General features: G+C 32.3%; 2 protein-coding genes across 3 annotated transcripts; one reads left to right on the plus strand and one right to left on the minus strand.

The window, feature by feature from the left end:
• Positions 1-4,501: 4,501 nt before the first annotated feature.
• LOC121234879 lies at positions 4,502-9,358 on the plus strand. Its single transcript, XM_041131012.1, has 5 exons — positions 4,502-4,888; positions 6,815-6,892; positions 6,984-7,068; positions 7,590-7,678; positions 8,891-9,358. Exons 1-5 carry the CDS (start codon positions 4,589-4,591, stop codon positions 9,032-9,034), a joined length of 696 nt encoding a protein of 231 aa, XP_040986946.1. The 5' UTR covers positions 4,502-4,588; the 3' UTR covers positions 9,035-9,358.
• Positions 9,359-9,603: 245 nt separating this feature from the next.
• On the minus strand, positions 9,604-12,707 carry LOC121234880 (autophagy-related protein 8f-like). Of its 2 annotated transcripts, none has more exons than XM_041131013.1 (6): positions 12,574-12,707; positions 11,751-11,792; positions 11,578-11,633; positions 10,404-10,456; positions 10,024-10,142; positions 9,604-9,886 (listed from the first exon to the last, which is right to left on the minus strand). In XM_041131013.1, the coding sequence occupies exons 2-6, from the start codon at positions 11,785-11,787 to the stop codon at positions 9,795-9,797; spliced, it is 357 nt and encodes a 118-aa protein (XP_040986947.1). In that variant the 5' UTR covers positions 11,788-11,792; positions 12,574-12,707; the 3' UTR covers positions 9,604-9,794. The 2 variants fall into 2 exon arrangements, with proteins under 2 accessions (XP_040986947.1, XP_040986948.1); XM_041131014.1 differs by lacking the exon at positions 12,574-12,707 and adding an exon at positions 12,379-12,529.
• Between the last annotated feature and the right edge of the window lie 4,140 nt (positions 12,708-16,847).

Raw genomic sequence — 16,847 nt, forward strand, 5'->3', positions numbered from 1 at the left:
TATATATATGTGATCTATGCATGAGATTTAACTTCTCCAAAATTGTTGTGACCCATGAAAGAAGTTTAAAAAATTATGATAATTATAATGGTATAAATTACTTGTAGCACATTGATGTTGTAGAGACGGTAGAACTGGTACGATTTTCATGGCTTTAGCTAGAATTCGATCTCAAACAAACAAGCAAACAAATTAAAACCAGCAATAAGAACATGACGTTACTGGGAAAATAGATACATGATGAAGAACAGAACAAAGAAGGGAATAATCCCTGCTGCAGGGACGAAAAGTATGTATATTATGTACAGATCGATGAAAGAGAACCAAAAAGAAAAAAGAATGAACACTCTCTTCAATGACCCGAGGGAATAATGCATTAAACAAAAAAAAAAAAAAAAAAAGGTAATATCGTTCAGGAGAATATTGATTTTGAGTTTCTGTTCATTTAGTTGAAAAACAAAAAAAAAAACTGAATTTTAAATCGGAAGTTTCAAACATTCAAAGGTCTACCAAAAATAAAAAAGACGGCATTTATATGTGGTGTGATTATTCTTTTTTCTCTCTCTTTTTATTGGGATTAATATGTACTTAAGAAATTGTAATTCTTTTTATGATTAGGTAGATATTATTTTTATGATTATAAGATTCAAGCTAATTAGAAGCATTTATGGAAAAATTGTAATCCTCATGTCACATTTTAAGTGCGGTTTGGATAGTAAAATGAGATCATATAGTTTTAGATTAATGTTAAAAGTTGAATAAAATATTATTAAAATATTATTTTTTAATATTATTATTATTTTGATATTTGAAAAAGTTAAATTGTTTATTATATTTTATATGAGAATTTCAAAAAATTGTAATGATGAGATGAGATGAAACATTTTCACTATTTAAGATTTGAAAAAGTTTAATTATTTATTATATTTTGTATAAAAATTTGAAAAAGGTTGTAATGATGAGATGAAACACTTTCACTATACAAATAGGGTCAATTCTTCAAAATGTTCATTCTTGCGATCACTAGTTTAGCATTCTCTACTTATTCTAGGGTTGCTTGCCATTTTACGGAGACGAAATTCCTTTTTGTAATGTCCCAATGGATGACCTAAATGACATGGCATATACTCCAAATCTCTCTCTTTTTGTTGGGATTAATATCTGCATAAGAAATTGTAATTCTTTTTATGATTAGGCTGAAGTTATTTTTATGATTATAAGATTCACACTAATTAGAAGCATTTATGGAAAAATTGTAATTCTCATGTCATATTTTAAATGCGGTTTGGATAGTGAGATGAAATTAAATAGTTTTAGATGAAAGTTGAATAAAATATTATTATAATATTATTTTTTAATATTATTATTGTTTTAAGATTTGAAAAAGTTAAATTGTTTATTATATTTTGTGTGAAAATTTAAAAAAATTATAATGATGAAATGGGATGAAACACTTTCACTATCCAAATGGGGCCAATTCTTCTAAATGTTCATTCTTGTGATCACTAGTTTAGCATTCTCTACTTACTCTAGGGTTGCTTGCCATTTTATGGAAACGAAATCTCCTTTTGTAACGTCCCAATGGAAGACCTAAACGACATGACTTATACTCGAAATCTCTCTCTTTTTGTTAGGATTAATATCTACTTAAGAAATTGTAATTCTTTTTATGATTAGATAGATATTATTTTTATGATTATAAGATTCACGCTAATTAGAAGCATTTATGGAAAAATTTTAATTCTCATGTCACATTTTAGATACAGTTTGGATAGTGAAATGAGATCATATGATTTTATATGAAAGTTGAAATAAAATATTATTAAAATATTATTTTTTAACATTATTATTATTTTGGGATTTGAAAAAGTTAGATTGTTTATTATATTTTGCGTGAAAAATTGAAAAAGTTGTAATGATGAGATGAAATGAAACGAAATACTTTCAATATCCAAACGGGACCAATTCTTCAAAATGTTCATTCTTGCGATCACTAGTTTAGCATTCTCTACTTACTCTAGGGTTGCTTGCCATTTACGGAAAATCCAAACGACATGACCTATACTCTATAATGACTAGTCAATAATACAATTGGAGTCACATTAGACCATTATAAAGATTAAGAACTATTCATTCACAAATAATGTGAGATCTCATACACTACCTACCCTTATCACTTGTCGTAATGGGGTATCACAATAAATCTGTTGTAGGTGGCACGGCTCAAGTTCTACATTTCTAATTGGAATAGGCTCTGATACCATTTGTAATGCCCCAATGAAAAAACTAAACCACATAACCTATATTCTAAAAGAACTAGTTAATGATACAATTGGAATCCTATTGGACCATTCTAAGAGTAAGAACTTCTCCTTATTGAGTAATGTGGGGTCTCATACATCACATATCCTTATCACTTATCATAATAGGGTATCACACCTTTCACAACCTCATATCCCATGGCTCCTTTCCTCGCCATCTTGCCAATTCCTCACACTGTACTATGACAGGTATGAAGAATATAGAGTAAAAAACATTAGAGACATAAATGAATAGCACAAACTAACGTGATCTTTAATTTTTTATTATTATTATTTCAATTCCCCGCCCTAGTACCCTCTCCCCCATTTTCATTTTGTTCTTTGTGTTTTTTTTTTCTATTTCACTTCCTCATTTGTGCCCCTTCTCCCAACTTTCCTTTCCTTTTGTTTTTTCTCACTCCCCCGCTATGCCTCATACCCAATGTTTTGAATACCGTACCGGATAGCGTACCGGTCAAGGCACTGGAACGAAATATTTCGGTACCGGTACCGTTTCGGGATAGCATTTCGGGATAACGTTTCGGGATAGTCGATCTATAAATAAATTATATATATAAATATATATAAAAATTATATTCTAAAATAATAGTCTATATATAAATAAATTATATACAAATACATATATATATAAATTATAAATAGTCTAGTCTGAATTGAGGGTTAAAAAATAAGTTTGTAGTTTGAAAAAACAAAGAAACGAAAAAAAAAAAAAAAAAACACACAGGCCGAAATATCGGCCGGTATCGGCCGAAATATAGGCCGGTACAGGCCGAAATAGAGGCCGGTATGACCGGTACCGGCCGGTACGGCCGGTATTTTGGCCGGTACGGAACAGGTATAGTACCTGTACCGGCCGGACGGCCGAAACGAAAAATTTCGGCCGTACCGGCCGGTACGGTACGAAATTTAAAACTTTGCTCATACCCCTTCCCCCACTTTCCTTTCACAGTGCCCCCCAGACAGAGAGACATTTGCCAATTCCCCCGCATCCCAATCCTATTGAGTCGCCAACAACCCTCTACCTCCGAGTATTTCTCTATTTGATTGTTGAGGAGATGAAAGGAAAATAACGGTTGTTCTATATTTGATTGTTGAGAAAATGGAAGGAATATGAGAGAAAAATGATAATGGAAGGAATATAGAGAGAGAGAGAGATTGCAAGAGAGATGTCAGTTGTTTGCTATTGGTGAGGTATAGGAACGACGGTGGTAATGTCAGCTGGTTTTTGGGGCCAACTTCGACTAACGACATCGACTATTTGTTAAGGACGGCGACACCGGTTCGCAACGGAGGGAGGGGAGGGGGAGGGGGAAAAAAAAAACCTAAACTAATGTGATACAATGACACATCAGTTTGTGACATCTTTTATATCTTGTAGCTCTCTGTAATGGGTACTGATAGGATTACTACTCATTTTTTTACTCATAATTCATTTCAAATTTTTTATTTTTTTATCATTTTATTTTAAGTATTTTTTAAGATCCTTAACTATTAAAAAAAATTAAAAAAATATATAATTTTACTAATAATCACTTTGATGGATTGAGCAATCCTTAATATTATACTTTATAGGCCTCAGGTGGCCTTTATTCCCAACAAATGGCATTTCATATTTCCTTCAAAAAAAAAGAAAGAAAGTGAGGATTGCTTCTCCAACACAAATACAATTTAAATAAAAAAAATTCTGCTTATCATTTTATATACCACATATTAATATATAATTTGTATTTTTTTCTCTTCTATTTAAACACACATATATTAATATATAAATATGTACGTTTAAATAAAATGATAGAAAATAATAAATTATATATTAATTTGTGATGTAAGGATGATAAATAGTATTTATAGTTTAAATAACTGCTCACTAGTCACTATGTAGTCGCAAAATTGCATGGCCCAACACCCTCTGGTATGGTTAACGAGTGATTTGGAGATTTCAATATTTTTCACAATCTTTTATATAAATATATTTTAAATGAAGAGTATTTTATGAAATAATTTATAAAAATAATATCATTTTATATAAATATTTTTATTTTAAAACATGATTATACGAAGTGTTGTAAAAAAAATTGTAGGTGGACGATTGCTCCGAACTAAAATGTGTGATCGAATTAGAGATTTAACACGTTGCAAACAGACATCGTTAACCTCAATTATTCGCTACTCATAATCTCTTTTATCATCGTAAATGATTGGAAATAGAGACTCATTGACCCAGAGGCAGAAGGAGAGACGGGAGAGGGGAGTGCTAGCAGAACTCAATGGAAAAGGCGGTAGAAGAGCTAGAGCGAGTGCAAACCCAGATCCTCCATCGCATCTCAAAACTTGAGCTCTCTTTCTCATCCCATGACCTCTCTGCATCTTCCCTCCTCGCTCCTCTTCCCTTCTCCCACGCTGTGTGCGACACCCAAGCTCGCCTCTCCTCCATCCTCCGTGCCAACGGCGTCAACGACTTCTCCTTCAAAAAGGTCCCTTCCGATTACTACGATTGGCCCCTCGAATCACGAAGAGACGCCCTCGCCGCACCCACCATTCAACATCTCTGCAAAAGCATCGTCTTGGTAACTCTCTCGGTCCTGTGACTTCTATCTCCTTTTGTTGTTCTCTGACTCTATTTGTGCAGCTGAACTGCATATTTTAAGATTTATTCGTAGATTTTGGTGGACTCATGTATGAGGATGTTCCCTTGATTAGTTTTTCAGAAAATGGGTCAATGGTCGCAAAACCAATACATTCCCCTGGCAGGTTTGCGGGATGGGATGAGACACAATATTTTCATCTCATCTCATCTCATCATTACACATTTTTCAAATTCTCATACAAAATATAATAAACAATTCAACTTTTTCAAATCTCAATACAATAATAATATTAAAACACAATATTTTAAACTCTCAAACAAAACACAAAATTCTCATCTCACCCCCAAACCTGCCCTAATATTTAGGGCTACATTGGCAATAAGTACAAAAATCGGGGGACCAAATTGAGACTTTAGGGATCAAATCGATTACTCTAGCCGAATTAGGAGGGATGAAAATTTATTTTAGCCTAACAATCTTAATAATAATCATTTTGTTCGTGTGAAGTAACCATGATTGTCTTCTATGATGTCTTACTTATCAAAAAAAGATTGTCTTCTATGATATCTTGGTTTATAAGCACTCAATGGGAGTGGGCTGTGGCGGAGCCACATACACATCAGTGGGTGCAAATATATGTAACTGCTTTACCGCTGCACCCACAAAAATATTTGTAGGATTAATTATGAGAATTTTTTTTGTAACTACACCCATAAAAATAATTTGATTCAATTATGGAAAACCCTTTAAAAATTTTAATCATTAAAAAAATTTATGTTCTCATAACATACATAAAATTTATTTAATGAGAATATTCCCAAAATGTCAAAAAAATGGGATGTCAACTCTTAAAGCATCCTACCCATAAGTCCATCATTCTCATTTATTTTAAAAAATGAATTATTCAAAACAAAAGTAACACATGTAAATCGAAAATATAAATCATTGCACCAAATCATTTTTGACTTCTTGAAAAAAAAACTTTTAATTTTACCATCAATCAAGATTGGTTACTACTTAATTTTGCATAGCAAATTTATATCATTTGTAAGTTTCATTATCACACATGTTTTGTATATAATTAAAAATAAATCGTCCGATAATGCAATACTTTTAGAATATGAAAATTTGCACAAGATAACTGAATGAGTTCTTTTATTGGAGAATGAAATATTTGTTTCAAATTTTGCACCCAGTAAAGTAAAATCCTAACTCCGCCACTGGGAATGGGAAGTGGCGCAGGGTTATGCTTTTGGAGATTGAACGGTTTGGTTTATAAGCTCTCCCTCTCTCTCTCTCACTTGGCTACATTATCACTTAAAGTGCTTAATTTGTTTTGTGGCTCAAGTTGGCACACATAGACACACTTTTTAGGAATAATATTCTGAGCCATAGCTCAGGTCATTGGCCATGAGATTTGTTTGTCTGCTATGATTAAAGCCGTGTAATTTCGAAGGAAAAAATCAGAGCCTGGCATCACCTAATCATTTAAGCACATGCTCTCGTGATAAATGCACCATGACATGACAGTTCAAAACTTATTTGGTCCTTCTAGATTTTTTTTATACTTCTAGATATATGTGAGAGTACTCATAGGGATAAACATTGGATCTCTGACTGCATGGATTGAACTTTGTGATGGTTGGTTTTCTTGCTTATTTAGTATGTAGTGCTGTCCATCGAAATTAGTGTTAGTTGCCTCGTAGTATCATTCAAGTTATACTGTGTCAAACAATAGGGCTTCTGCGTTTCTTTGTGTTTACTAGTTGAGAACATTGATTACGTGTGTTTTGAAAATAAGCAATAGTTTTGAAGTTTAGCATTTAACTCACCACTTTCCCATGCATTCATGTTAGGATCAATTAATTGTTTTGCTTTGGGTCTAAAGTTATTTCATTCCATCAGGTTAACACTCAAGCCCAGTCAAATGTAATTGATTGCAGCGATCGAAACAATTCAAAATATTATGTTGTTGTCGTTCAGGTGCTTTTGCCTCTCTCTCTCTCTGTGATTAACAATCTGTGTTCTGACCTGCCTAAAATATATTGCATTCTGGACATTTTCTTTGTTGCAGTATACTGCTCGATTCAATGCTGAAACTGTTAAAAACTTTCTGTATTCACTCAACAACGGAAAGATAGCTAAAAAGAAATTCAACAGTAAGTTTTCATCTAGTTAATGAATTCACTACTTATTAAAAAAAAAGTTTTCATCTAGTTAATGATCAAAATGGAGCGAACTTGCCTCAGTGTATATGGTTGTTTCTTACTAAAACAAAGCAAAAAGGGGATCTTTTCTACCATACCCCAAAAAAAAAATAACGTAAACATTAGTATGTATGGGTGTAAAAAACAACTAAAATGAGCATACATTGTGCAACCTATCCAACGTAGATCATCTTGATATGTTCTTGACTCAACTTTTCAACTCACGGATTCATTTCTTCTTACTTTTGTTTTACTCTATTAATAACTGTTGCAGTATTTCATAATCCAACAAATAGTGTTGAATATACGCTCCTCTTATTAGAACTGTTACCTTTTGTTGCATTTTATAAATCTCTTATATATAGATCATGGAGTCCGTTTGTGATGATTTGTTTTCTTTAAAATTTTCCTACTGAAATACTTGAAAAAAATCCGTCCGAGAAGGTATTAATGGTTTATTTATGATTATGCAGTGAGGCTTGCTCCTGAGGAGACGTCAGTGGAGCTAACTGGATATGAACACAATGCAGTGACATGTATTGGCATGAAAACAGAAATTCCGGTAAAACACTCTCTTTGTGCAATTCATTTGTAAGATTTCTCACATCCTAAAGAGATTCCAACTTGATATGGGAGCTGAAGTGAGTTCTTGTTCATGTTGCTGATTTGATCTTTTTGCTGCTTATATTTTATCATTGACTGGATTTTTCATATCCTGCATTATTCTTGAAGTTTTATGCGTTGCTAGTTACCTGACCTAGTAATTGACTGTATGTTCATGACTCTTATATAATGATTAAAAGAACAGGGAATAGGGATGAAGCTTCTATCTACAATTATTGGTCACTAGCTCTTCTAACATGCTTAAGTTTTGAAGCTTTGTATAAGGTCTTTTTGTTATAATATGCACTTGACACATGTTTTCCAGACAGCACTCTTAGGGTGTCCTTTCCTGCTTGATGTAGCAGTAACACGTTGGCCCTTTAGGTTTAATTGCCTGGGCTTGCTGACAGCCATGAAGCCGGTGTCTTCAAACAGGTGTAAAAAATGTTCTGGTAGGAAATTGCAGCGTTCTCTATATTCAATATGTATTTCATCCTATAGGTCCTCCGTTTATGACTTGAATCTTTCCAACCTTATGTGCCAGCTGTTGGGTGGGTTTACTGTTCAATATCGTTTCTCTCATTGTTCAATCCCTGTATGTGAAAGTTAGGATTCTATATGTCAGTTGTGGAATGTATTCTGGTGGCCCATTGTATTGATTGGCTGCATCAATGATTTTCTGCCAGTCGGATACATCTGTTAAAAGTGGGTTCTTTAAGGAATTAGCTTGGTAATGTATTAATGATTTCTTGGAGGCATGTTTGTGGTTCATACCTAGATAGTGCTCAAAATTGAATGAATGAAGACTGTGTTTGTTTTTCTTTTTCTTTTCTTGGTAATGATATTAATACTCTTATTTGTCACAGCCACAAAAATATCACAAATTAGAAAGGAAGAAACATCAATGAAATGATGTTCTTTTTCCTTTTTTTTTTTTTTGCTCAATAGGACAGTCGTTATATCTATCCTTTAGGGAGCATGATGGCATGTATTTTGATATGAGAAATGATATTTGGAGTCATAGAGTGTGCAAGCACTGCACACTTCTTGTGAAAAAAATATTTTTTTAATGGTGGATCCCACTCTTTTTCAAAATGAGCGTACGGCATTTACACAACTCATGACTATATCTATACTCGATTGATATAGTATTCTACTGAATCGGTTTCAGGTGATTTTGGATGAAGCAATTGTAAAACTTCACCCTGATTTCTTCTGGTTGGGTGGTGGGGAGATTGATCTCAAGCTAGGGATCAGGACCTCTGAATTTATCGACTATGTGAAACCTTTCATCGTCAACTGCAGTAGCAGTTGATTACCTGAGATGGAACCATTATCAAACTCATTAGAGCACAAGTAATCTTGGATGACTGCCCAGTGGAGTCTGAAGCAGGCCATTCTTCAGCTGCTGTTAAAAATCCATTGATTTTTGCATGTCACCCATTTTTGGTGCAGTGAAAATTTTGCTTTTCGAAGCAGGTGTTCTTTCTAATGATTTTCTGGAACATGATGAAAGCTGCATCTGTACTTATCATAAAGATGACGACAAATTTATTTAGAATTGAATTGCATTGTAAAGTTAAGTTGGAGACATTTCTAATGATTTTCAATATATTATTTCAATTGTCATGGGGCAGCAGCAGTCATACTCTAGATCCTTAAATTTATCAAGTTAGCATAAAAACCTTTTTATTGGATATTAACTTTTTAATACGATGGTAATCTCGCGCCCACAAGACTTATGGGTAGAATTTTATGGTTACCATAAGACCTTTTCAACATTTCAAAGCACCTTGATGACAGAACACAATATCAAAAACAAGCTTTAAAAAAAAAAAACATCAAAAACAAGAGTGACTGCATGATACTGATTAAAAACAAGAGTTTCTCAACCTGCACATATATATACTTTGGATGGAATAAAAATAGAAGCTAGGTTTTTGCATGTACGCAAAATACTCGAAATTACATTGAATAAGGCAATGATGATGGCAACAGGAAAATGAAATATGGTGAAAAAATATTTAAAAAAAAAAAAAAAAGTGCAAGTAAAAGATCAATGGCTACAGTAGGCTCTAGTGCCCAAATGTGTTTTCGCCACTGTAAGTAACATAGAGAAACCCATCTTCATCCTTCTTCTCCTCGTATATAGCAGACATGATTGCACCTGTGCAAACAAAAAAAAGAAAAAAAACAAAAACAAAAGGAAGAAAGAATTTAGTAAATTAGTAAGCCATCTCAAATCAAGAAGGCCAAATAAAGCATTATATTGTATAATATGATGAGATACCATAATCCGTGCACCTGTTGGGGGAAGAACATTATCCACGAATATAAAGATTGCCTTTTCTGCACTCAGTTTAATCCTTTTGCGGATGACATAGACGAATTGTCCCACTGTCAGATCAGCTGGAACAAGATACCTGTGATTTTATAAAGGAGAGCACAGGGGGGAAAACCACCACCACAATGAAAAGAGTTAACATACTTGGGTTGAACATGTTACAACCATCGTCCACAAAGCCGTTTGACTGAAGGAACAATATTACAGAAGCAAGATATGTACAGACTCTGCCTTCAAAAGAATTAAATAAGATTACACTTCATCGATATCATGGACATGGGAAAAGAAATGAGGAATGCAACAAGGGATTTTTGAGCAAATAAGATTAGGAATTACTTACTTTTTCTTGTTGATGCTTTGGATATCACTTCTCTCCGCTTTCTCCACAATAACCTTGAAGTTGAATGAGAAAGTTTCCAGAAAAGTAAGCTTAGGAAACCAAAAGGGTAGAATGCTGATTCCACGCAATTTTAATCATGACAGTAATTAATGCAGAATTCATCTTTGAGAGGAAAATAAAAAGAAAAAAGAAAAAAACCAAGCCCTTGATTGAGACAAAACAATCCTGGATATGGAAGAACAAGAACAGTTCACTACATAAACGCCAATACAGTCCACCTAAATACTCTGGTTCAACATGGGTATGACTTTGCAACAGTTCCAAATATCTTATAAAATTTCTCTACAGAAATATTGCAACTGAACACCATGATCAATTTTTCATTGGCTGAGGCTTTCCAATTTCCGAGGAGAAATTAAACATAAGTGTAAACAATGATAGAAAATAGCTTATCACACAACCTAAAGACTTGTAATTTCCTGCAAAGACCCAGTATCAGCCTCTTTTTTCCCGAAAAAAATAATGCTTTTCCATAAATGAAACTCAGTTATTTCATTGTTCGGCTATAAAGTCTGTGAGAATATTAGATTCCATTCTATTTGAACATGACAAGCTGAATTAAAAGTCAGAGACTATTTGTACTTTGCATGCAATGAAACAGTAAACAGCCTTCAATGAGAAAGTTAAAAAACGGGACTTTGTTATGGAACATACAAGCTAGAAAAACGAAACCAGGAAAAATATTAAGGATGTGCCCAATGATGATCAAAAGAAACTTAAATATCTCCACACCAGATATAAAACAAAATAAGCATAATCAGATTTCCGTTTGGTCTAGGCAGGAATCAGGACTGTCATTTCGACTAATTCCCAAACTGAATAGCAAAAGTGGATGGTGCTTCATCATCTGGCTAAAGCTTCAATAAATATGTATTCCCCCAAGCAGGTGCTCTTAGTTAAATGTTATCTTTCAACGATTAATAAGTCACTGGCAATCATTAATCCCACATAAATTTGTAGGGAGAATCTTCAAATGCAAATTAAAAAGTACTTCCCAGTTTATATTGCTCCAGTCATGAACTGAAAAACCAGTAATATATGCAAATATGGATAACATACTTCAAAACACACAGAATAAAATAAAATCATTTAAAAGGCAACAATTATTGCTTACCGGAATCCTATCAGGGTATTTCTCCCTAATCCTAGCAGCTTCAGCACGCCTCTTCTCTGAAGACAAAAAGATATCACATATTCGTAAATTTAATACATAACCTTTCCTGCCATATAAAAAATCTGAACAATCAGAAATAACCAAAAATAAAAAATAAAAACAACAGTACATACCAAGATCGTGCTCTTGCTTGAAGTAACTCTTTGCCATTTTTCCTGAAATTGCAATCAATATTGAGTAAAATTTTCGCTATTCATTCAGTCATTGAATGCTAAATTATTCCCCTGAAATTTAAGAGCCATATTATTATTGAAATATCGATCAAACCCAAAAGTATGCACGGCACAGCATCAAGTTCGTCAGCCATAACCTAGAATTACACCACGCCTACTCAATAATTTAAGTTTCTTGAAGTCATAAACATTCATGAATAACATCAATGACAACAAGAACGTGCGTTCGATCAAGGTCTCAGTAAAAATAGAGTATCATTGCATAAAACCTCAAAAATAGAATTGCTACGAAAAAACCCCAATTGTCAAATTGAACAATCTTGTTAGCATCGTTTACCCACAAACGTTTGCACCCAGAGAAATAAACAATAGATAACAAAATCTGCATCACATATAAAAAAGAAGAGAATGCATCTACCCAAAAACCAATTAATAGAGAAAATACAGTGCAGACTCTTTTTTGAAGAAACAAAAAGCATAAATCCAACTAGCTTTCTCAAAATCGAGCAACCCCAAAAAAGAGAACACCTTTTATTAGCTGCAAAAGAAAACAATAACAAAAACTTACCAAAGAGGAAATGGGATTATGGGGGCTTTGCATTTATAAGAAGGCGAGTCGATTAATCAATTTTCAAACAGACAGCTAATAAAAGTACGTGAAATCGTTACACCAATCGAAATAGTATTGAACTAAAGGAAATATAAATCAAAAGGTTAGAGTGAAAAGAAAAAAACTTGTGCAGAGGAACGGGAAAAGAGAGACCTTTTTCTGATCAGAACACAATGAAGCGCGCGGGTGCGGTTGAACATAGAATTAAAAAAAGATTGGCCTTTTCAATTATTTATCTTTGATTCTATACACCTTTTATAAGAAATTAGTAATCTATATATCTTATCCTTAATAAACAATCATTCTAATCTCAAAAAACAAATAATAAACAATCATTCTACATTGGTAAACTTAGGGTGTAGTTCCTCATAAGTCATACGTCTCTGCAGACGTGGGGATCGAGGATCTGAATCCCCTATCAACTGTCAAGACTAGCAGGATGAATCCTACGGTCCAGATTCATCTGATCCATGGAAACGCAGTGGATAACTCTGCTTTGAGATCATGCTTACTCCTAGAGAAATATAAAAGTCAATAGATATGATAAGTATCAATTTTTAATCTTTTTTAATGTTATATTGATTTCTCGTTAAGTGTAAATTAGTTTTAAAATGATTTTATTGAACAGATTTTCTTATTAAGTCCCGTATTGGTTGGGATGTAAAATAAATATGCTGAATTAATAAATCAAATATATTTATTATATTATCTATATATATCACGTGTCGTTTAGATTCAAATATGAGTTGAGGTAGATTGTGAATAGTAGTGAGATTTATGAGTTAAAATTAATGAATAATAATAAGATAAGTTAAAATAAATTGAGATCATTTACGAATACAAACCGAAATAAATAAATATAAATGCGAACCACTTGTGCAATTGGCTTGCAAAATCGGTTTAGAAATGTATGTGCTTTTGTAGCGGGAAAAACACGAATTATAAGATCAAATGATCAATACGTTTTTTAATTACTAGGATATTTTATTATTGAATGTTTGAAAGCTTGGCTCTTTATCGTTTAATATATAAGTAATATATATATCACATTAACTTTTGTCCTAACTAGTACATCTTTAAAAATAATAAATATATTCTATGAACTATATAATTTCTTAATTATCTTCTTTGAATTCTATTGGCCCACCTCATGCTTTATTTTACTTTTTATTTTATGAAGTATTTTAAAACTTCACATATTAAAAAATGGTAAAGTTATATACAGTATTGAAATGTGCAGTTTACGTGTATTTTCTATAAAAAAATAATTAAAATAAATAAATTTTTATGTGGTTTCAAATTTACCCTTTTTTTTTATTTTTTTGGCAAATGGAGTTGGTTACTAATTCTATAAATAGAAAAAAAATATTTTAATTTTCTAGCAGTTACTAATTTCCCATTATTTGTTTCTTTAACTTTCCTACACATAAGTTTTGCATAATTTTATTATTACTTTTCAAGTAAAGAAAATTTTATTTTTGTAGCTATTAACTCATCGTTACTTTCTCTTTTTTACTCCATTACCGATTAAAGGAGTTAATATTACAAAATCACAATCATTTTATTAAAATATAATTCTTAAGATTCAAAGAAAACAAAGGTTGCAAATCTTTTGAGTGATGGGGAAGAGTGTGAAGAACAGACTAAAGCCAAAAGGCAACAACAACCAAACGCAAAAAGCTTGTCTGCAAGTTTCTTTAATCACTGTTGGAGCAAAATTAGGTTATAAAACGACTTGGAATTTCATGCATTTTCTCATCCCCCACCCGACAAGCACCCAACCCTCTCGGCTTTTAGTTCAAAAAAGGTTACCAAACACCAATTACTCTACAGTCTACACACACAGGCTTTATATCTCAAATTATCCATCCTCACTCATTCGTAACAAAGCAGCTTTTTAAGCTGAATATGAACTTTAGGTGCATAGAATTAAGAAAAGATAAATTCTACTCACCAGTCCTACACTATGCGCAGCTGTTTTTATTTTTTTATTTTTTTTCTTTAACAGGTGTGTGGTGTAAGACTGCTGAGTAAAATCACTCTAAACTCGTACCGATAAGAGAAATAAGGAGGGGATTGAGAAAGGATCGGGAAATTGCATAATAATAAAAGTGTAGAAAGCTGAATCAAAGCTGTAACTACAAAGGAAAAGCTCTGAAATTGTTGATTCGTACTTCTTTGAAATGCTAGGGGTGGCTCAGATGATTGGGCCTGAACCAGCACTAAGTATGGCCCGAGACCATCATAATTATATTTTGGACCATCGGCCCCAAGACAATGTTGAAAGCAGGACGATCCATGTGATTTTGTTTTCTTCCTTTTTTTTTCGAATCGAGAAGTGATTTCATAAATTAATCACCAAAATGAAAATTACTTAAAATACAACTTATGGGCGGATGTCGAAATCACTAGGCACGGTTTGGATAGTGAGTTAAGATGAGATGAAAGTTAAATAAAATATTATTTTTATTTTAAAACTTAAAAAAAATCAAATTGTTTATTGTATTTTTTAAAAAAAAATTAAAAAATTTGTAATAATTAAATAAGATGAGACGATTTTACTAAACAAACCAAGCATTAAAAGGAAAGAAGTGATGCCGAGCAAGTTACCCAAATTGCTGTTGCTTGGGGTGAAAGTTTGAAATTAACATTCATCAAACATTAGACCAGTTCCTAAAAACAAAACAAACAAAACAAAAGGCAGCAAAAAGAAATTCTTATTTTTTCTTTTTATTATTTAATTGGGGGGGGGGGGGGGGGTCATAGAATGAAAAGGGGTTGGTTTTTTCTATAGCTAGCGATGATCACATGGGTCTTGAGATAAACTAAGCCATCTTGATCCCCCATATGTCCAAATCATGGTTTTCCTAAACAAATGATGCTATACCAAAGCATGTCCCCCTCTCCTCTCTCTTGCCTCCCCTCCCCTCCACTCCACACAAAACACTCATTCTTTTGTTCTTTTTAATCATCATGTGTAGACAAGCTTCTCTTATTATTGCCTTTCATGAGCTTCAGAAGACAAATGCAGTGGAGACAAGTTCAGTCAAACTTTGTTGTACAAATCTTCAATATGTCTTTAAATATTCCAACAAGAGATAAATACTACAAACACTTGAAAACATGGCTGCAACTTGCATGGAGTGGTTCTTCTTAAAATGGCAGCAGTCAGGGTTGGCTCTGCCTCTCACATAAATGAACATGCATATATATATATATATATATATGAGACCACCATGATTATGCATATATATATATGTATGTATGTACATGATGAGAGTGACATTTTACGTGTGAATAAAGTTTCAGAGAGAGAGAGAGCTGGGACAACCACACGTGAAATTAACACCGTAAATTGTTATCACATTGAAATTATTGTATTTGTGGATCCCACTTGATTCAATCAAACATCATCATTAATAGAAAGCAGTTTAAAATAATTTGGAAAAAATTAAAAGGTAATTAAACAAAGTTTTATATGTTAATCATGAAATGCCGAGTTACCTAACTTACACCCAAAAGCGAAGCAAGTCTGCTCAAATTGTTGAAGTTTATGCACCGATTAACAAGCAGCTTGTCAAATCGGTCTTCCCGCAGTCTAATATTTTTAACCATTTTCTTGGATAATCAGGGTCCAAGATTCTTTTTTTCTTTTTTCTTAATATATATATATATATATATATATATTTTTTATAAAAATGGAATGATCCATTCAAAAGATATATGTTTGAAAAAATTATTGTGACGTGATTTTCATAAATATGAAAGTGATAGACTCTTTCGAATATAACCTTTTTTATTTATTTAATATCGACATAAAGTTGCTTGATTTAATTAATGTTCTTAAGAAAAAGATGGATCAATAATAGAGATGAAATGGTTAATTATTATTACTAAGAAAATAATAGTATGATTATCAAATATGTCTATCAAATATATCTGTTCATATATTTTTATTTTATTTTATTATTTTTTAATGATTAAGAAAATGACTATTAATGAATTTATATATTTTTTTTTAATGATTAAGCTCTAGTTTGGATTGTCAACTCATCATCACAACTTTCTTAAATTCCTATACAAAATATAATAAATAATTCAACTTTTTCAATATTAAAATAATAATATTATTAAAAAATAATATTCTAATAATATTTTATTCAACTCATCTCTGAATCCAAATGAGACTTAAAAATATTTTACAAATACTTAGAATAATAAAATAAAAAAAATAAAAAACCTTATTTATAAGTACATATTTAATAGACACATTTCACAGCACCCTAGCATTGTCGTTGTTATTATTAGGGGATGAAAGTCGAAGGAAGATGATTTTTATTTTTTCTAATATTGCCAAGCACGATCCTTTTCTACAACTGGACTTTTCTCGGATTGAAAATCACTGTACTAAACTACCAACAGCTACT

Source organism: Juglans microcarpa x Juglans regia, chromosome 6D (genome assembly GCF_004785595.1).
Source record: "Juglans microcarpa x Juglans regia isolate MS1-56 chromosome 6D, Jm3101_v1.0, whole genome shotgun sequence".
In the NCBI taxonomy this organism is placed as follows: domain Eukaryota; kingdom Viridiplantae; phylum Streptophyta; class Magnoliopsida; order Fagales; family Juglandaceae; genus Juglans; species Juglans microcarpa x Juglans regia.

Coding starts and splice junctions, on each gene's coding strand:
- LOC121234880 (XM_041131013.1), bottom strand. CDS start 11,787: ATGGCAAAGAGTTACTTCAAGCAAGAGCACGATCTTG. Junction 10,457..11,577: donor AATACCCTGATAGGATTCCG/GTAAGCAATAAT, acceptor TTCAACTTCAAG/GTTATTGTGGAGAAAGCGGA. Junction 9,887..10,023: donor TAATGTTCTTCCCCCAACAG/GTGCACGGATTA, acceptor TTGTTTGCACAG/GTGCAATCATGTCTGCTATA.
- LOC121234879 (XM_041131012.1), top strand. CDS start 4,589: ATGGAAAAGGCGGTAGAAGAGCTAGAGCGAGTGCAAACCCAGATCCTC. Junction 6,893..6,983: donor ATTATGTTGTTGTCGTTCAG/GTGCTTTTGCCT, acceptor TCTTTGTTGCAG/TATACTGCTCGATTCAATGC. Junction 7,679..8,890: donor GCATGAAAACAGAAATTCCG/GTAAAACACTCT, acceptor AATCGGTTTCAG/GTGATTTTGGATGAAGCAAT.